This window comes from Lynx rufus, unplaced genomic scaffold (assembly GCF_022079265.1).
Source record: "Lynx rufus isolate CCGP_SWC_20201006 ecotype Redwood Valley unplaced genomic scaffold, mLynRuf1.p SCAF_12, whole genome shotgun sequence".
NCBI classification, from domain to species: Eukaryota; Metazoa; Chordata; class Mammalia; order Carnivora; family Felidae; genus Lynx; species Lynx rufus.
The window spans coordinates 29,561,899-29,583,993 of NW_025814826.1; the positions used below are offsets into that span (position 1 = coordinate 29,561,899).

The 22,095-nt window shown below is 37.2% G+C and overlaps 1 protein-coding gene across 2 annotated transcripts in view; it reads right to left on the reverse strand.

Annotated features, from left to right (window-relative positions):
* Window positions 1–22,095, reverse strand: part of IL7 (interleukin 7) — a 58,376-nt gene that overhangs the window by 35,711 nt on the left and 570 nt on the right. For both annotated transcript variants that reach the window (XM_047074063.1, XM_047074062.1), the window contains exon 2: window positions 15,830–15,963. In XM_047074063.1, coding sequence (XP_046930019.1) covers window positions 15,830–15,963 — 134 coding nt within the window. The remainder of the gene's footprint in view (window positions 1–15,829; window positions 15,964–22,095) is intronic.

Genomic DNA, 22,095 nt, shown 5'->3' on the forward strand with positions numbered 1-22,095 from the left:
AACAAAGATGAAGATTTACTGAAGAAAATGTCAGGCAAAGCAATATAATCAAATATGGTAGAACAAAGTATCATGCAGAATCAGAAGGGAGTGCTTTACTCTGGCAGCATAACTGTAAACACTGCCTGGCCCACCAACAGTAAGCAAGACATTAGGTGGGTTACATGTTCTAATAGTGATAAACTAAGAGTGGTGAGGAGTCATGAGTACAGTCAATATGGTAAAAACTGTAAGTCATATAAATTTTACAGTTTCACTAATGCATATCAACATCTTTACACTATAATTTGAAATTAACATTTAAGATTTTTATGTAAATATAGTAAAGTATGTTCACTCAGTCAGTCAATTAATATTTTTGAGGGGGTCAACTCTGTGCTGGGTAATATTGTAGATTCTGGGGATACAGTGATTAACAAGAAAGCCTCTGCCTCACAGATAAGAAAATTTCAGATATTAGTAAGAACCATGAAAAAAATAAAAGAATACAATATATTTTGGGGAGAGGAGAGACCACTCTAACTTTAAAAGAAAGTACATTTTATGCTCATCAATTAACCTTTTGCTACTGTATCCTTTTTTCTCTTGGCTAGCTGGATTTTGTGGCTGGTAGTTTTTTTCTTCTTCTTTTTTAAGTTTTTTTTAATGTTTATTTATTCTTGAGACAGAGACAGAGCGTGAACAGGGGAAGGGCAGAGAGAGAGGGAGACACAGAATCTGAAACAGGCTCCAGGCTCTGAGCTGTCAGCACAGAGCCCAATGTGGGGCTCGAACCCACGAACTGTGAGATCATGACCTAAGCCGAAGTCCGACGCTTAACTGACTCAGCCACCCAGGTGCCCCTTTCTTCTTTTTCGTTAAGGCTTATGAGTGCTCTGTTCCCCTACAGTTTGGCATTGATGCATAATTTTCTGTCTCTGCATTTTATGCATAAACAATAACTTGGCTAGGTATAAAATTCTTGAGTCACATTTTATTTCCTTCAGAATTTTGTGGCTATTATTTCATTATCTTTTGCATTTAGATGTGAAAAATCTGAAGCCACTCTGATTTTCCCAAAATTGATTTGCCATTTCTGTCTGAATGCTTGAATTATTCTTCCTTTATCTTGAAGTTCAATCACGTTACCAAGATATAACTCACTGACAATCATGTTATATCAATTTTTTATAGTACATGATACGCCCCTTTAATTTGTTAATTCCATTTTTTCAGCCATTTTGGGGGAAATTTTCCTCTATCATAGGTTATTTTACTCTCCCATTTGATGGGTTTTCAGAGATAATTATTCATAAATTGACTTATTACTGTCTGTGATATTTCTGCAGGGTACCCATGTTGTTTTCATCTTAAGTTTATAGGGAACCACTCTAGGCTGATATTTATTTGACCTCATATGTCCCTTCTCACCTATTAGAGAACACTGTCTCTTCTCAGTACTTGTAGATGAGGTCATGGTATTGTCTACTCCATAACAATCTTTTCAAGTCCATTGTGGGGGGTTTGGTGAGCTGCCTTTCTTGGAAAGAGAGTGGTCACTTCACTTTCAAGGTTCTCTTCCAATTAAGAGTAAGGTGTTTTGCTTTTGGTAGAGACTTTGATATTCAGGGAGTCCTCTGTCTGCTTCACTTGCCTTTCCCCAGCAGATATTTCCACTGCTTCTTTCCAAGATGGAGTTATTAGTGAGATCTTTTTCAGAATTATGTACGCTTTTGCCACCATCTATATGAGTTTCCTATAGCTGCCATAACAAATGTTCACAAACTGGGTAGGTTAAAACAACAAAAATGTATTCTCTGGAGGCCTAAATCCAAAATCAAGGGTTGGCAGAGTTACATGCCTCTCTCCTAGCTTTTGGAGGCAGCCAGCAATCCTTGGCATTCCTTAGCTTGTAACTTCATAACTCCAATCTCTGTCTCTCTTTACCTGGCTTTTTCTTTGTCTCTTCTCATATTCTTTACTTCTAAGGACACTTGTCATTGGATTTGGAACCCACCTAATCCAGATTGATCTGACTTTGAGATTTTTAAAAAAATTTTTTAAATGTTTATTTATTTCTGAGACAGAGAGATAGAGAGACAGAGCGCAAGTGGGGGAGGGACAGAGAGAGAGAGGAAGACACAGAATCCGAAGCAGGCTCCAGGCTTTGAACTGTCAGCATGGAGCCTGATGTGGGGCTGCTGGAACTCACGAATGGTGAGATCATGACCTGAGCCGAAGTTGGACATTTAACGGACTGAGCCACCCAGGTGCCCCTTGAGATTCTTAATTATATCTGCAAACACCTTTTTTCCAAATAAGATCACATTTATACATCCCAGGTGTAATAGAGGTGCCACCATTCAAACCACTACACCACTTATATTACCATTTTTGGAGGGGTGTTGTTTTAGGACATGCTGTAAGTCGTGAGGGTTCCTGAAAGATCTTTCTCATTTGGGGGCTGACAGTTTTCCATGACTTTTTTGCATAAAAAGTGTCTTTTCCTTAGTTTGATTCTCTGTTTTATACTTTGTAAGGTTTTAGGTACCCAATTTTAGCTCATTTTAATGTGCTTCTATCTGTCATCTCACCCCAGCAGTACATTTTAAATCATGAATACCAATGATACATACACCTTTAGACTCCATTGTGTGATCACCTGTTAAAGCCCGCTATGAAGGTTAGAACATATGTTACGTCATTTCTTTGTTGTATGTAATGAGATCATAGTAGTTCTCAAAACAGGTATGATACGCTTCAGTAGACTAAGAGTAGTCAGAATGTCACGTCTTTAAAAACTTTCCAACTAAACTAGCTCTATTTCCACTTGTTACACTTGTATAAATCTCTCTTTTCAGTTTTCTGAATTAGCCAAGAATGTGGAGGGTTTATTCAGTGCAAACAGACTAAGTTTCCTTCCAAATTCCATGTAAAGAAAACAGGACTGTGTGATCCATCCATAGCTTTCTGCTTATGCTTTTTCTCTCTGTTTTAATTTCTGTTGTGGATATAAGGTATCAACACAGAAAATCAGTGCAACATAGTCTGATGTTCTTCCTGGTCCATATATGTGTATATGCTCCAACTGTGCACAGGCTTGAGGTCCCAAATTCACAATTATTCATTCTTGTATGCCCACCATTGTCTCCAAAGAGATCTACAATAGCGGGGTACTCAGATCTAAAAGTGATGCCAATCCTTACACTGTTCTCCAGAGTAAACTTTTCCTAACAAGTATCTTGAACAATAGTAAGTATCTTGTTGGTGTTCAGTACAGGTAACCAGTCAAGACTCCTTTCTCTCATGATGAATCTTCCTGCCAGTGGATATCAGCCAGGAACAATTCAGTCCTTCATAAAGAACCTATTTTCATTGGGCCTCAAAATATAAGAGGTTGAGTTCTTAATCTCATTTTGCCCAGGGAACTGTCTTTGGAAATAGAATCATTTCCTCCCCAGCAACTACTTGTACATACAAAAGGATGTTGGATTTGGAAAGTTTGTAGCCATAAAATAAGTACTGTTAGCCTTCTTTTATTTTTTAATGAATGAATGAATGAGTGAATTTTGCTTTGTTTTAATAGACTTTATTTTTTATTTTTAAAACATTTATTTATTTTTGAGAGACAGAGAGAGATAGAGCACAAGCAGGGGAGGAACAGAGAGAGAGGGAGACACAGAATCCAAAGCAGGCTCCAGGCTCCGAGCTGCCAGCACAGAGCCTGACGTGGGGCTCGAACTCATGGACTGCGAGATCACGACCTGAGCCGAAGTCGGATGCTTAACCGTCTGAGCCACTCAGGCGCCCCTTAATAAACTTTATTTCTAGAACAGTTTTAGGCTTGCAGAAAAACTTGGAAAAAAGGACACAGTTCAAATATATCCACTCCTTCTATCCATCATTTCCCCTTTATTAATGTCTTGCATTAGTGTGGTATCTTTGTTAGAGTTCATGAATCAGTATGGTTACATTCCTATCAACTTAAGTTCATAGTTTACATTAGGGTTCTCTCTTTATGAAATAAAGTCTATTTTGACAAATGTATGTCATGTATCCACCATTACTGTGTCATATAGAATAGTTTCACTGCTCTAAAATTACTCTGTGCATCACCCATTCATTTCTACCTTCCTCCTTCCCCAACTGATCTTTTTACTTTGTCCATAGTTTTGCCATTTCTAGAATGGCATATACTTGGAATCATAAGGTATGTAGCCCTTTAACTGAATTCTTTTACACAATATGCATTTAAGATAACGTCATGTCCTTTTGTGGCCTGATAGCTCGTATCTTTTTATCACTGATTATATGCCACTGAATCTACGTACCACACTTTGTTTATCCATTCACCTGTTGAAGGATGATGTAGTTGCTTCCATTTTGGGCCATTATGAATAAATAAAACCTTTATAAACATTAACATGACAGTTTTAGCATGGACATTCATTTTCAACTTATTTGGGTAACTACCTAGAATCATGATTACATGGTGTGACTATGTTTAACTCTGTAAGAAACTGCCAAACTGTCTTCCAAAATAGCTGTATCAGTTTGCACTCCCATTGGTAATGAATAAGAGCGCTCATTGTGCTGCATCTCTGTCAGCATTTGATGTGTGACTGTTTTTAGTCATTTTAGTCATGACAGATTTTAGTCATTCACCAGGTGTGTAGTGCTATCTCACTGTTTTAGTTCACAATTCCCTAATGACATGATCTTGAGCATCTTCTTCTATGTTTATTTCCTATGTGTATTATCTTCTTTGGTGAGGTGTCTAGTCCGGTATTTGCCTCTTTTTTATGAGGTTGTTTTTTGTTGTTGTTGTTGTTGTTGTTATTGTTGAGTTTTAATAATTTTTTGGATATTTACCAGATATGTGTTTTGCAAATATTTCTCCCAGTCTGTGGCTTGTTTTTTCATTCTCTTAACAGTGTCTTTCTCACAGCAGAGATTTAATTTTAATGTAGTCCAATCTCAGTTTTTTGTTTGTTTGTTTGTTTCATGGGTTGCACTGTTGAGTATCATATCTAAAAAGTTATCGCCAAATACAAGTTTACCTAGATTTTTTTTCCTATTTTATTTTCTATGAGTTATATAGTTTTGTGTTTTACATTTAGGACTACTTTCTACTTTGAGTCAATTTTTGTGAAAGCTACAAGGTCTATTTGTTGAAAAGACTATCCTTTCTCCAACTGAATCGGCTTTGATCCTTTGTCAAAGATCAATTCTCTATATTAGTGTGGTTTCTTTGGGGCTGTTTATTCTGTTCTACTGATTAGTCTATTATTTCACCAATAACACACTGCTATTATTACTCTAGGTTTATAGTAGTCCTGAGTTTGGACAATGTCAGGACACTTTGTTTTCCTTTTCAGTATTGTGTTGACAATTCTGGGTCTTTTGACATTCCATGTGAATTTAGAATCAGGTTTTTGAGATCCACAGGATAACTTGTTATATTTTGACTGAAATGCTTTGATCAAGTTAGAAGAATTGTCATCTTAACAATATTAAGGCTTCCTACCCATGAACATGAAATAAATCTCCATTTATTTGGTTCTTCTTCAATTTCTTTGATAATTAGGGTTTTATAGTTTTTCTCATATAGATATTATACATATTTTATTAGATATATCCATGAGTATTTAATTTCTTTTATGCTTATGTAAGTAGTGTTTTAATTTCAAATGCAATTGTTCATTTATTGGTATATAAAAAAGCAATTGTCTTTTGTCTTTTTGTAACCTGCAACCTTGCTGTAATTGCTTATTAATTCCAGGAGTTCTTTTGGTTATTCTAAATTTTCTATGAAGATAATTATGTCACCAGTAAACACAAACCATTTTAATTCTCCTGAGTATATTTTATTTTCTCTTCTTATTTTATTGTATCACCTAGTTCTTCTTGAATAATACTGAACAGGAGTGATAAGAGGGTATATCATTAACTTGTCCTTTTAAAAATTTTTAACCTTTTTTTCTTCTTTTTTAAAATAATATATTGTCAAGTTAGCTAACATACAGTGTATACAGTGTAGTCTTGGCTTCAGGAGTAGATTCCCATTATTCATCACTTACATACAACACCCAGTGTTCATCCCAAGTGCCCTCCTCAATATTCATCACCCATTTTCCCCACCCTCCAACTCCGCACCTCCATCAACCCTCTGTATTTAAGAATCTCTTATGGTTTGCCTCCCTCTCTGTTTGTAACTTATTTTTCCTTCTCTTTCCCTATGGACTTCTGTTAAGTTTCTCAGGATCCACATATGAGTGAAAACACGATATCTGTCTTTTTCTGACTGACTTATTTTACTTAGCATAATACCCTCCAGTTTATCCACATTGTTAAAAATGGCAAGAATTCATTTTTTCATCACCGAGTAGTATTCCATTGTATATACATACCACATCTTACTTTTGAGAGAGAGAGAGAGAGAGAGAGTGTGTGTGAGGGAGCAGGAGTGCGAGTGGGGGTGGGGCAGAGAGAGGGAAATAGAGGATCCGAAGCAGGCTCTGTGCTGTGAGTGCAAAGCCTAATGTGTCTCAAACTCACCACTCAGATCATGACCTGAGCCAAAACCAGAGTCAGCTGCTTAACTGACTGAGCCACTCAGGAGACCCTTCATCATTAACTTGTTCTTAATCTTAAGGGAAAGTATCTGATTTCTCACCATTAAATATGATGTTGCCTGTAGGATTTTTGCAAATGAATTCTATCAGTTTGCTTAAATTATTTTCTAGTCATAGTTTTCTGAGAGCGTTTGTAATGAATCCCTGTTGGATTTTGTCAAATCCTGTTTCTGCATCTATTGATATGATCATGATTTTTTTTAATCTGTTGATATTATACTTTAATCGATTTTCAAATGTTGACCCAACCTTGCATACTTGGAATAATCCCACATAGTCATGATGTTTAATTATTTTAATACATCATTGGACTTAATTTGTTGATATTTTGTTAAGGTATTTTTTTCCCCATCTGTTCATGGAAATATTTACCTTCAGCTTTCATGTCATGCAGTGTCATTGTCAGATTTTGGTATTAGGGTGATACTGGCCTCATAGAATGAGTTGGTGAGTATTCCCTCTGTTTCTGTTTTTGAAAGAGTTTGTAGAATACTGGTATACTTTCTTACTTAAATGTTTGGTAGAATTCACCAGTGAAACCATCTGGATCTGGCATTTTGTATTCTGAAAAGTTATCAATTCTTATTCAATTTCTTTAATAAATAGTCTTATCCATGTCATCTATTTCTTCTTGTGTGAGTTTTTATCATTTGTGTCTTTTAAGGAACTGGTGCCTTCATCAAAATTATCAAACTTGTGTCCATAGAGTTGTTCATAATTGTATTAGTCAAGGTTCTCCAGAGAAACAGAACCACCAATAGGAGATACAGACAGATAGATAGATAGATAAGGAGTAGGAGAGAGAGACAGGGAGGGAGAGAGAGGGAGGGAGGGGAAGAAAGAGGTGTGTGTGTGGGGGGGGTGGTATTTTAAGGAATAGGCTGATTTGATCTTGGGGGCTGGCAAGCTCAAAATCTACAGGATAGGCCAGTAGGCTGGAAGCCCAGGGAGGTTGATGTTGTAGTCTTAAGTCTGAAAGCAAAATTCTTTCTTCTTTGGGACAATTCAGTGCTTTTTCTTACAGCCTTCAGAACATTGAATGATGTCTTAGTTTGCTCAGGTTGCTATAGCAAAATACCATAGACTGGGTGACTTAAACAACAGATGTTTATTTCTCACAGTTCTAGAGGCTGGAGAGTCCAAAATCAAGGTGCCAGTCAATTTGGTGCCTGGTGAGAACTTTCTTCCAGATTTGCAGAGAGCCATCATCTCACTGTGGCCTCATATGGTAGAGAAAGCTCTGGTATCTCTCCTGCTTTTCTAAGGGCACTAATCCCATCATGGGGGCTCCACCCTCATGACCTCATCTGAACCTAATTACCTCCCAAAGTCCCACCTCCTAATAAGATCATCACATTGGAGGTTAAGGGCTTAAATATATGAATTTTTGTAGAATACAGCCATTCAGTCCATAACAAATGAGTATCACCCACATCATGAAGGATAATCTATTTTCTTCATTGTCTATGGATTTCCATGTTGACATCTAAAAAATACCTTCACAGCAACATTTATGCTGCTACTGGACCAAATGGGTGTGTATTATAGCCTAGCCACACTGACACATAGAATTAACCATCACAATAATATTCTATTATTATCTTTTTGATATCCATGGTATTAGTAGTGGTGTGCTTTCTTTTATTTCTAATATGTGTAATTTGTGTCTTTCTTATCTTCTTGGTTAGCCTGGCTAGAGAAAAGTTTACCAAGTTTATTGATCTTTTCAAAGAACCAGATTCTGATTTCACCAATTTTCTCTATTGATTTCTTGTTTTGAATTACTTTTTTAATTCTCATTATCTTTTTTCTTCTGATTAAGTTAGTTTTAATTTGTTCTCTTTTTATTTTCCTAATATGGAAGCTTAAATGACTGACTTACATCTTTCTTCTTTTCTAATATATGAATTCAATGCTCTAAGTACTGCTTTCACTGTGTCCAACAAATTTGGTAATGTATATTTTCTCTTTAGTTCAAAATATTCTTAAATTTTTCTTGAGACTTTTTCTTTGACCTATATGTTATCTAAAATGTTGTTTAAACTCCAAATATTCCATCTATCTTTCTGTTATTGATTTCCAGTTTAATTACAATTATGTTTTAGTTTGAGAGCATACTTCACATGATTTCTATATGCTAAAAGTTTGTTAGGATGTGTTTTATAACCCAGAATATGTTCAGACCTGGATATTGATATTCCAATGATATTCCATGTCATCTTGCCCAAAATGTGTATTGTGCTGTTATTAGATGAAGTATTTTATAAATGTCGTTTGGGTCCAGTTTTTATAGTGCTTTTCAGTTCAACTATATGGTTACTGATTTTCTATCTGCTGAATCTGTCAATTACTGATAGAGGGGTGTTGAAGTCTTCAATTATAATAACAGATGTATCTATTTCTTGCAGTTTACCAGTTTTTGCTTCACAAATGTTGATGCTGTTATTAGGCACATACACGTTAAATATTGTTATGCTGTCCTAAAGAATTTACCTCTTTATTATTATTTAATGCCTTACTGATAATCTTCCTTACTGCATGCTTTGCCTGAAATGAACATGGCTACTTCAGCTTTCTTTTGTTTAGTGTTAACATGTCATATCATCTTACATCTTTTTACTCTTAGTCTATGTATATCTTTATACTTAAAGTATGTTTCTTGTACACAACATATAGTTGGGCCTTTTTTTTTCCTTTTTTTTAAAAAAAAATCCACTCAGAAAATCTGTCTTTGAAGTAGTGTATTTTGATTTTATTTTTATAACTAAAATAAAGCATTAATAGAACAAAAAGACTGGCCTCTTAAAAGCTAACTTCTCTTGTTAAATTGCAACTGATTCAGTCAGACTGCTAAATTATATACACAGAGAATTTATCTTCTAGCATAATCTGATATAAAAAGAACTAATTTAAGGTTTACTTTAGCTCCTTTAAATCTTTTTTCTTCTGTTAATAACAGTTTTTAAACATATTTAGACATGTTTATAAGGTAATGTTTGACAAGACTTTGATCATTTATTTTCTTGGCTACCTTTATCAGCAAACCAATGAAATGAAATGCAAGATCAAAGTCTAATAGGTATCAGGTGAGAGAGATTTTTAAATGTTAAAGAGCTTTTTGAAAAGGAGAGAGAGTGTATCAGGTTTGAATTATGGAAAGATAACAAAGTGCCAGCAAAGAGGACAGATGCACTCTGGTGGCGGGGAGATCAGACAGCGGGGAACCTCCTGATGGCTATGGAAGCCATCTCGGTGATGTTCGAGGACTGCCTGATCTAAAATTATACTAGTGGAAGTCAATAGATGAATGACTTAAACAGGTGTTAAGGAGGTATAATAATCTGTGATGGATGAAATGAAGGAGTGAGGGTGCCAGGGATAATTCCAGGCTTTCAACACTGATAGACCGGGCAAATGCAAATGATGTTACCTAAGATAGAGAATGTAGAAGCAGGAACAGGTGAAAAGTGATGATAATGAGTTTTCTATTACGCATGATGTGCCAGTACAGTACATCTGAGTAAAGACTTCTAATTGATATTTATTTTTAAAAAAAAAATTTTTTTTTCAACGTTTATTTATTTTTGGGACAGAGAGAGACAGAGCATGAACGGGGGAGGGGCAGAGAGAGAGGGAGACACAGAATCGGAAACAGGCTCCAGGCTCTGAGCCATCAGCCCAGAGCCCGACGCGGGGCTCGAACTCCCGGACCGCGAGATCGTGACCTGGCTGAAGTCGGACGCTTAACCGACTGCGCCACCCAGGCGCCCCTTCTAATTGATATTTAAATTAAATGGTGCTAAAGTTTATGAAAGGGGTGTAAACCTTAGGGCCATCTATGTATGCAAAGACGGAAGTTGAATCCGTGAAGGCCCCTCAAATAAAGATGGAGATGGAGTTAAGGACATTGGAAATTGTAAAGCCAGTTATCACCTATTCACATTTTATAACTTAATAACTTACAATAAAGAACAGCCCTTCATGTGCCTATAATCAGACTGACTCATTCCTAGAAAGTATGTGACCATATCTAGCAGCATTTTTTTTTTTATCAGCCTCTGTTTTGGTGACTAAGAGTTATGTAACTCAACCATATGAATCATGTTTAGGCAAAATATTTTTTTTATGGAAAAAACACAACAGTATTCACCATCTCAAAGTAGTTCAGACTTAATATCAGGAAGGTACCTGACATTTGATTCATAACAAATTACCAAAGAAACAGATGTTCAAGTAAAGAGACTTCTAGCCTATTTGAAACAAGGTCTGGGTTCTCATTAACTTATGGTACTGATTTTGAATTCATTTATTATTATCATATATTATTATAATTCATATAGTTACTTATGAAAAACTGCTATATGCAAGGTACTCTGTTAAACATTCTATGGGATACAAAGATAAATCAAGCATAAACTGTCCTTAAGATACTTACTGACTAGTATGGGGAAATAAGATATAAACTTAGGTAAGTGTACAAGGAGTACTGGGTTAAGAACCACAGACAATTTTAAAATGAAATTAAGAAAACAATCCCATTAACAATATCAAGTGCATCGAAGACACATAAATTACCCAGGAATACATTTAACAAAAAAAGCTCAAAGCTTACAGTCTGAAAAATACAAAATATTTGTTAAAAGAAATTGAAGATCTAAATAAAAGGAAAATCATCCCATGTTCATGTGTTCATGAATCAGAAGCACTGTTATGCATTGTTGAACAGACAAAGCCCTCACATTTATCTGCAGGTGCAACAAAATCCCTATCAGCCTCTTGACTGACTTCTTCCTAAAAATGGAAAGCTGACTCTAAAATTCATATGAAATTGCAAAGGACCTGAAATAGCCAAAACAATAGCAGAGCTATTTTCTGTTTTTCCTCACAATAATGAGTGTATTTTCTGGAACCAGATTGCTGGGGTTTGATTTCCAGTGTTGCCACTTTCTACCTATGTGATCCAGGTCTCAGTTTCCCCATTACTAGAGGTGTTTTAAGAATCATATAAGTTGAGGGGCGCCTGGGTGGCACAGTCGGTTAAGCGTCCGACTTCAGCCAGGTCACGATCTCGCGGTCCGTGAGTTCGAGCCCCGCGTCAGGCTCTGGGCTGATGGCTCGGAGCCTGGAGCCTGTTTCCGATTCTGTGTCTCCCTCTCTCTCTGCCCCTCCCCTGTTCATGCTCTGTCTTTCTCTGTCCCAAAAATAAATAAACGTTGAAAAAAAAATTAAAAAAAAAAAAAGAATCATATAAGTTGATACACAGAAAGTGCTCACAGCAGCACTGGCACATTGTAAACCTTGTATTTGTATTAGTTATTATTATTACTATTATTATTATTATCACCTCATAGGGGTATTGTGAAGCTCAAATAAGATAATGTATGTGAGGGCACCTGGGTGGCTTGGTCAGTTAAGCGTCGGACTTGGTTCTGACTCAGATCACGATCTCACGGTTGATGAGTTCAAGCCCAACATCAGTCTTTGTGCTGACAGTGCAGGGCCTGCTTGGGATTTCACTGCTGTGTGGGAAGAAAATTTTAGAAATCCTATCTACATGTGGTTTTTATCTCATCCTTTGTAAATTTTCTTCTGATATATATATATATATATATATATATATATATATTTCTTAATGCATGAAAAAGATACTATGAAATGCTCTAATATGTAAATAAATGCTAACTGTGTATTTGTAGTGCAGGCTCCAAAAATGTTACTAACGAGTGTACTGTCTAAAGTCTGGAGATCAGTGCACTATCCCACAGCATGGTCTCTCTCCTAGGGCCACGCTAATCTATTCTCCTCCTCAGAGAACCCAGCTTATATCTTCTGATTCCCAAATCTAGCTCGCAACCAGTCTGTTTGTTTTGAATGACGGTATGGCAGCTGCTCCGTATGAAGTATGCAAGTTGCATACTTCACACCAAGACTTAACCATCACCAAATGAAAGCTTCTTTAAAAAAGGGTCCATACCTAGTCCATCATTATATCTACCCTGAAGCCCCCACCACTTCACCCCACAGAAAGGTTTTCCATTATAGCAGGCTCCAAATAGATGTTTGCTTCATGAATACGCTAACACAGATATTGCTATCAAGAGGCAGGTGAGTGTGCTGGTTAACAGCAGAGGCTCATATCCGGGTTCTGACACAAACTGGGCGCCCCAAGCCTCAGGTTCTTCCTCTGTGAAATAAATGTGATAAAAGCACCTTTCTTATAGGCATACTGTTTATTTGGCTAGCACCTGGAACATAACAAACATTTCGTAAATATTAGTATTATTATGGTGTCCCTGAGACTCAAACCCAGTAATGTCCACACACTGAGTGAATGAATAGTCTTCATGTTGATATGAATAATTCTTTGTGAATTCTTTCTCCTTCCTTCTGATTTATCACCTCACATTTACAAACAGCTTTCTCGAGATTATCATGGCACTATTCACTGGAATTGATTAGTTCATACACTCTTCCATGTCTTGTGAATTAATCTCTTAAGAAGAGTAGCCATATTTTGCTTTGTTTAAATAGCATCATTGCTGCTGCTGTTGTTCTTGTTGCTGCTGTGTGGTTTAATGAGATAAGCTCCTCTAAATTTCCAGGAAAAATGTGCTATGAATCTGGTAGATAAAACTCTCCTTTTGGATTGCTAGTAGCATTTTTTTCTTTTTTTGCAGTTTTACACACATAATAGTTATTTATAAATGTAGGACCAATACTAGTTGATTCCTTGCCCAGATAATAAAACTTAATAAAAACATTATCTTGACTCAAAAACATTAATTTAGTAGCATTAATGCAGAAAATGTCAAGTGTCAAAAATGAATGAAATATAAAATGATATAATTACCATTTAGTGTACATTTTTTTCCTTGTCAATGAGAAAAATCAGGGACCTCTGTGGTCCCTGTTCAATATTATCTTGAATTTCCCATATCCCTCTAAGAGGTAGAACAATGATTTTCTCTATGTGTCACGTGCTACTTTAGTATAAGCATGTGGAGAGGATGATAAGGAATGGCAGGAGGGGGCAGATTAGACAATTTCTCCCAACTCATGAACATTTGAGAGGTTCTCCTTTGCCATTTGGGGCTTCAAGAACTGATTATCTGTTAAATCAACACATCTGATTATGTTGATATAGCTCTTAAATTGTCAAAAAATTCATTTTTTGTAGGTGGCATAATTGTGTAAAAAATCCCAAAGGATTTTTCCTCCTGGAACTAGTAAAGTGATTACAGTAAGGTTTCAAGATACAAGGATAATATACAAAAGTCAATTGATTTCCTACATATCTGCAATGGACAATTGGAATTTGAAATTCAAAACATAACGCTATTTACAATAACACCATAAATATGGAATACTTAGATACAGATCAGAGAAAATGTAAGCAGGATCTATATGAGGACAAATATCAAACTGATGAAAGAAATCAAAGAAAGATCTAAATAAATGGAAAGATATTTCACAATAGGATTTAATATTTTTAAGATTTCAGTTTAGGGGCGCCTGGGTGGCGCAGTCGGTTAAGCGTCCGACTTCAGCCAGGTCACGATCTCGCGGTCCGGGAGTTCGAGCCCCGCGTCAGGCTCTGGGCTGATGGCTCAGAGCCTGGAGCCTGTTTCCGATTCTGTGTCTCCCTCTCTCTCTGCCCCTCCCCCGTTCATGCTCTGTCTCTCTCTGTCCCAAAAATAAATAAACGTTGAAAAAAAAATTAAAAAAAAAAAAAAAGATTTCAGTTTAGATGTGAGTTCAGATACTTCAGCGATCAATATGTACAGATGGCAATAAACGTATGAAAAGATGTTCAACATGTTACGATATTAGGGAACTTGATTAAAACAACAATGAGATGCCATCACACACCTATTAGAATGGCTAAAATTAAAAACACTGACAACACCAAATGCTGGTAAAGGCATCAAGAGCTTTCATCCATTGCTGGTAAAAATGCAAAATGGTATAGTCATTTTGGAGGACCCTTTGACAGTTTTATATAAAACTAAAGACAGTCTTACAGTATGATCTAGCAATAACTCTCCTAGATATTTATCCAAATGAATTGAAAACATATGTCCACACAGAACCCTGTACATGAATGCTTATAGAAGCTTTATTCATAATTGCCCAAAATGGGAAGCAACCAAGACATGTGTTTCAATCAATGAATGGAGAAAGAAATGTGGTATATCCATTCAACGGAATTTTATTCAGCAAAAGAAGAAACGAGCTATTAAGCCAAACACTTACACAAAAAAAATCATGGAGTAACCTTAAATATACATTGCCAAGTGAAAAAATCCAGTCTAAAAAAGCTACATTCTGCATGATTCCAACTATATGACATCCTAGAAAGGCAAAATTATAGAGACCATAAGCAGATTGATGATTGCCATGGATTCAAGTGGAGGGAAGGAGGGAGGGATGAATCAGTGGAGCACAAAGGATTTTTAAGGGCACTGAAACTATTTTCTGATACTGTAATGGTGGATACATGATACTGCATTTGTTAAAACCCAAAGCACTGGACAACAAAAAAGGTGAACCCTCATGTCAACTATGGACCTTAATTAATAATAATGTATCAATATTGGTTCATCAATTTAACAAATGTACCACACAAATGCAAGATGTTAATAATAAGGGAAATTGTACAGAGGAAGAATGAGTATGTGGGAATTCTCTACTTTCTGTTTAACTTTTCTGCAAGCCTAAAACTGCTCTAAAATATAAAATATATTGTAAAAAAAAGTCCACAGTAAATTAAAAAATTAATTCACAGCAAGTTACTTATATACATGGGTATAAAAATATCTGTATAATACATATGCATGTACACACAGTCAGATAAAATAACTATATACCTCTTTTCATGATAATTTTTTAATGTTGTATTCTGTTATTTTCCCTTTTCTATTATAGTGTTCTACAGTGACTGTCATCAGGAAGTGAGGAAATGCAGATAGTTATGCTAAATTATGCTTATAAGAAATTTAGTAGTGAATGGAACTGGGCTGAAATGGATAGTGGTGGGAATCTGAAGGTCTACTAAGGAATTATTTTAAAAGGATATAATGATGCCAACTATAAAAATATGTACTTAGTAGCTCATTAAATTTTGCTCTTTAGTTATTCCACTTTCTTCCAAGGAATACAGATGGATACTTGAATATAAAACTGTTAAAATGTGAGAAAAACAAACAAGCACATACCAAGTAATTGATGCTGATCATTAGAATGTGCTGATATTCTCTTCCGTCTTTACCTTCAATATCACAATCAGATGATGCTACTGGCAACAGAACAAGGATCAGGGGAGGAATTCCAAAGATATACCTAAAAGAAACTAAATTGAACAGTGAGTAAGAATAAGCTAAATGTTATACGTCATATTACATAGTTTGATTGTGTTGTTTCAATTGGCCTGACCATTTCTATCTTTCTTTTTTTTTTTTTTCTTTTCAATGTTTTTTATTTATTTTTGGACAGAGAGAGACAGAGCATGAACGGGGGAGGGGCAGAGAGAGAGGGAGACACAGAATCGGAAACAGGCTCCAGGCTCTGAGCCATCAGCCCAGAGCCCGACGCGGGGCTCGAACTCACGGACCGCGAGATCGTGACCTGGCTGAAGTCGGACGCTTAACCGACTGCGCCACCCAGGCGCCCCTCTATCTTTCTTTTTAAATTTATTTTGAGAGAGAGAGCAAGCACAAGCCGGGGAGGGGCAGAGAGAGAGGGAGAGAGAGAGAGAGAGAGAAAATCCCAAGCAGACTCCAAGCTCTCAGCTAGAACTCCGCATGGGGCGTATCCCACGAACTGTGAGATCATGACCTGAGCCAAAATTAAGGGTCGGACGCTTAACCAACTCAGCACCCCCCAGGCACCCCAGACTGACCATTTATTTCTAGTAAGTTTTTAAAATGCATCTTGGCTTTTGGATAGTGTGGGAAGAACCCTAAAATTCAATATTATGTAACAGCCAAAGTAAGATTACATTTTAGAGTTCAGATTTCTTTTACTTTTTTATTTAAAAATTACTCTTTGGAAAAGTGCCGAACAGGCGTGATGAAAGCAGCCTCTTTGCCTCTGAAAAACACTCTAGGGTATAAATCAGTTTATTCAATTTCAGTTTATGTTGAACATTTCTACAAAAAAAGCATCTACAGGTAAACAAGTAAACTATAGGTAAAAAAAACAATTAAAATTTTTTGAAATTTTATGATTTGTGGCATGTATATTTATGTAAACCTTGATGGTTGCCCAGGTATCCAGCTGCTTCTGGAGGCAGCAGTGCAGAAGGTTCTGCACTGTAATTACATTCTTTCTTTCTAATACCGGACCTTAAAGGGTTTACCCTTCCCAGAACTGTGACAAAGTTGGCATTTATATTTTGACATTTTATCTTTTCAGTTTCTAAGTGCCCAGAGACTCCTATTTTCTTCAAACACAGTTCTATCTAGCTTCTTGACATGTTATAAAAAAAACCAATAAATAAATTCACACCCTGTTAGCTAATGATTTATATCTGTTTTGGGTAAGCCTTCCCAGTTAGAGACAATCGTCTAAACAAAAGGAATGAAATTAAAAATGGTTATCATTTCAGACAGTAATAATGCACTGATGGAAAGCCAGTTATTCCCAGAGACATTAAAATCTGGTCATATACAGACTTATTCTTCGTAAGCCTGTGAAAATGTCTTGTTTGCATCTTTCTGCAAACTTTTGACCTAAGTTGACAATATATTTCCTGTGAATTTCCAAGTGAAGTTTAATTGTACTTGTTGACTGCAAGACATTTCACATCTGTGCCTTTTCTGAGTAGTACTACAAACAATACTCCTTGGAACCCAAGGGCCTAATATGACAATCTAAGCACTGTTAAATACATCATAAAGTTCCCAATAACATTATCATCTATTATATCATTATCTGTCATATAAAAATCAATAGCACTCCCCAATAAATTATATGCTATTAGTGACCCAGATTTTTACAAATAGTGGAACTGGGCTAAATAGCAGGTGTAACAACAAATATGAATCCTATATCTCATCTTCATATATCATGGACACTTGACAAGGTAAGAGAAGGAAAATGAGACACGTAATGTATTCATAGCTCTGCCGCTAAGTGTCTATATGCGTTCAGGCAAAATTCACATAGGAGATGAATAATGATGATGACGATAGTTATTCTTGAGTACCTATCATGTGCCAAGCACTTTGTTACCTTACATACATTATCTGTAAAGATCAAAAGAGTCCGGCAAATTTTTTTTTCTAAAAATCAGATGGTAGGTCCCAGGTCCAGATTCTAATCTGAGTTTACTGCCTCACCAGCATTTTATCAGAAATGGCCATAATCTTTTAATAACATGTAATTACATTAGCCCTCTGAATGAAACCCATCTCTGTGTAATATTACACAGCTTTGCCTCTCTCTTGTACTAATGTTCCTGCATCCTGAAGATTCTCAAACAATAATCAATTGCTATTTATTCACTAAATATACTGGATTTGTATAGATTGCATACAGCCAAATTTCATTTTTTCTGTCGTTTTACAGGTGTCCCAAAGGTATTTGGAAAGAGTAGATGATAAGGAGAAGCTATACAGCATACAATTTAGGGGGAATATAATAAAATAATTAAATACTAATGAAAAAAGAGACATTTTTACTACTTAACATGAATGTTATTTCAAACATCCACCTTTCATGTTTTAATAAAGGAGGCTGTTTTACTTTCTATGAGCAGTATGTGTTGTGTCCTCTTCACCCTAACTTTCAGTAATTAGTGCTCCCGAAATTCGTATCAATTCAGTTATTCATTGAATGACATTTTATCAGGGCTTTCAATGATGGCTTGGTAGAAACCTCAGTCTTTTTTATGTACTACAACTAATTTCTCAGTTCTGAAACATAATTTGCCTTGTCTGTAAAGAGTGTCTTTTGTTGCTGTTGTTAAACAGCTTAGCTCCAGAGGGACTAGAGCAATACAAAACACAGAGGGTTTGGAGTATGGAGACTTGGGGGTTTTGTCTTGCTCTGACAAGGGGTTGTATGACAACGTGTTGTGAGACTGATTGAATGACAGCATCTTTTAAGTCTCGTTTAACTGACTTGTAAAAGGAAATCTTTAGACTAAATCATCTCTCAACGTCTCATTCAACTTTCAAGCACCGTAATTCTAAGAATCCCCCTGGCCATCCAAATAAGGCATTTCTTTAGACTTGACATCACCTCTGGACAATACTGCAAACACACCAGGGCTTCAGACTCACATCTCTCAGGTTCCCACCTCTCGAATTAACAATTTGCAGTTTGGTCTGCAATTGAAGTCTTTTCTGCACACCATATAGAGAGTAAACATATTAATATTGCCTCGTGTGAGCATGCTTTTGACATCGTTGTCACAACAGGAAACAATCTCTGCTTTTATTCTGTTTTGTTTCAGGTTATACATAGATATGCACCCTTTTCCCAACCCTGAACTTTTCTTCAGGTTACAGAAAAGACAAACCATAAGGAATAATGCAAGGCAAGCTTGGGCCTGTGGAATTGTCTTTAGATTTCCTGAAGGGATTGAAACTGTAGAATTTGTTTTCAGTAGGGAATTTGGTCAAACCAGAATGATGACTGTCTAAAAAATTCTTGTTGGTTTTTAATTTAAGCCAAATAATACATTCAATCCTCAGCTGTATAAGTTATGGGGTCAAAGTGAACGTAAAAAAATTAGTTTCTACAGAGGAGCCTGGGTGGCTCAGTGGTTTCAGCGTCTGACTCTTGATCTTGGCTCAGGTCAGGATCTCTGCTTAGGTCATGATCTCAGAGTTCATGAAATTGAACCCTGAGTCGGGCTCTGTGCAGACAGCATGGAATTTGCTTGGGATTCTCTCTCTGTGCCCCTCTCTCTGAAAATAAATAAATAAACTTAGAAAAAATTAGTTTCTACTGTGTATCAAATCCAATCTTTCATCAGTCTTTAAGACCAATAAGTGCTTATTTAATATCCATTATAACATTTCATAGACCCATTTTCACTGGGAATTAAAAAAAAGTACTCAAAAGACATTCAGGATGAAACAGAAAACATTATCTGAATATATAAGACTTGCCTTTAATATGAACAACCGGCGCAAGCAAATTGGTGCAATAAAGCAAACAAAAAATTAATAAACAGAAAACCATCTGCTGTATGGAAATCATCTCAAAACATAAGTTTGATTATAGCTAAAGAAATCTAATATCTGCCACAGCCAATATTAAGATTGCACTGTAAACTCTATCCACAAATCCCATGATAAACCCTTAAAGACATTTCTGCAGCTGTCCTATGATACTGCATACAATATTTCATTTAATCTCATAACCACTTCTGTAGGTAAGTACTACCAGTTACTCAGTTTTGCAGATGGAGAATCTGAGGAACAAAGAAACTTTGTGAAGAGTGAAGAATTTAGAAACTCAGCTTTTAGCCACCGAGCTACACTGCTTGCTACAAAAAAAAAAAAAAAAAAGTGTGTGTGTGTAGTTAGGGGGAATGTACAAAAACCCATCTTTTCCCACATGAACCTCACTAAGGTGCTTCCTGGCCAAGCTCTGAAATACTGTACCATAATACACTCTTATTTCAGAAAACAGACACTAAATATTTGTTCTTATTACACTAGGTTATGTGTCAGAGGTGAGATCCTAGAAAATAATCTCATGTGCATGAGTGTGAATATGACATGTAACTTGGTCCTATAAAATAGCCTTTTCATTTTTGTTTCAGATATGGAAATATCAATGCGGTACCATGTGTGATTGTCCTGTGTACCTGTTCAGGCGTTCTCATCTTTCTCGGTTCCCTGTCTTTATTACTATTCCACTTTTGCCCCTCAAATATGATTACATTACCTAAACTAGACAGCATAGTTGAGAACCACATAGTAGGGTCTCAACGACTTCAACTCCCAAAACAAATAGCAAAAAAACAACAAAAACCAACCAAACCAAACCAAACCAAACAAAAAAGCCCCTCTTTACAGTAACTCTGTCCTTAAGCTTCTAGTGAAATCTCTTGGAACAAAATGCAAAAGCCACACATTATGAGAAGTTCAGTTTTCTATTCTATTGTTTGCTAATAATACCTTATGGTAAATGAACAATATAGATACACTTCAGGAAATAAATCTCCCTGTTAATAATGCATACCCTAGCTTCCATTTCTTTTCTTTTCTCTTTGTAACCTCTCCACTTAAAATCAGAGGTGATGCAGAGATTAGAACCAAGAGCAATAAGAAAGAAAGAATTGCAGGCGATCCATGGCATTGTAAGGAAGGCAGGGATATACCTAATTTCTAATTCTATGCTGAACTTCTGGACGGCACCCATTACAAATCTTTTTCCATAACTGTCCTCCACACTCTATCCCCACAACCCCCTTTATTTTGGTACTGATCTGGTACTTCTTCGCTATGCCAATTCTTGATTCTTTAACACCTACGAGAGAGGAAGGAAAGGCTCCTTTGATCTAACGGTGTAGCCTGGAAAGCGCACAGACCAGGCATCAAACGGAAGAGCAAACTGCTCCCTACTCCCGCACCCTCCCCCACCCGTCTTTTTTTGCTTGAGGAAGTATTCACTATAAAGCATTCTAATTTCCCTCAACAGATCTTCGCCCCTCACATCTCGTCTTCTCCTTTTTCCCCTTCCAGTAAACTTTCTGGCTCTTTTCCTTGGCCATATGGCTGCCACCGGAATCCCGGTCCCTCGACTCAGCTCTGCCCTTGTCCTTTTTACTCTCTGTCCGTAGTCCGCACAAATAAAATATATCGGATCCTAGCAAAAGTCTAGAATTTGAACTTTTGCCTATTTAATCCTGCCTCCTCCAAGGAGTACCCATATAGGAAAAAGCAAAAACCCGAAACTCGCCTTTCTCGGTGCCAGCTCAAGGACTCGGTTTCCCAGCAAAGGGCACGAGGTACAGCCCCAGTCGGAAACTCCCAGCCTCACTGAGGGGGCGAAGCGGGGTTTTCCAGAGACCTGTCCCTTTAGGGTTTAAAAGCGCGTCCCGTGGGAGCTTCGCTTTCACTTCTCTAGAGAGTACGGAGCTACAGGAGCCCAGGTACTCGCCCCTCTCCAGGCGCCTGTGAGTAACTGGGCGCCGCCAGGAGCACGGGAAGGGCGGGCTGGGAGCCGGGTTGACCGAGGACAGCGCTGGCTCGGGAAGACTGACGGCGAGCCACTGGCTACCTCTGAGACCTGGTTGCCACCGCTGAGCGGCGCCGAGGCTGCAGCTCTAGGGCTCGGGACGGAAAGCCGGCGTCTGGGACGGCTTCTCGCAGCCGGCCAGGAGCAGCAGTCCCAAGTGCAAGTGGCTGTGGGCCAGGGTACTGAGGCGCGGCTGACGCCTGCCTGTGAGAGAGCCAGTGCTCTCGGCAGGTCCAAAGTGCAAGGCTGGACTGTTCCCGGACGCGCCTGGGCGCCGGGCCCG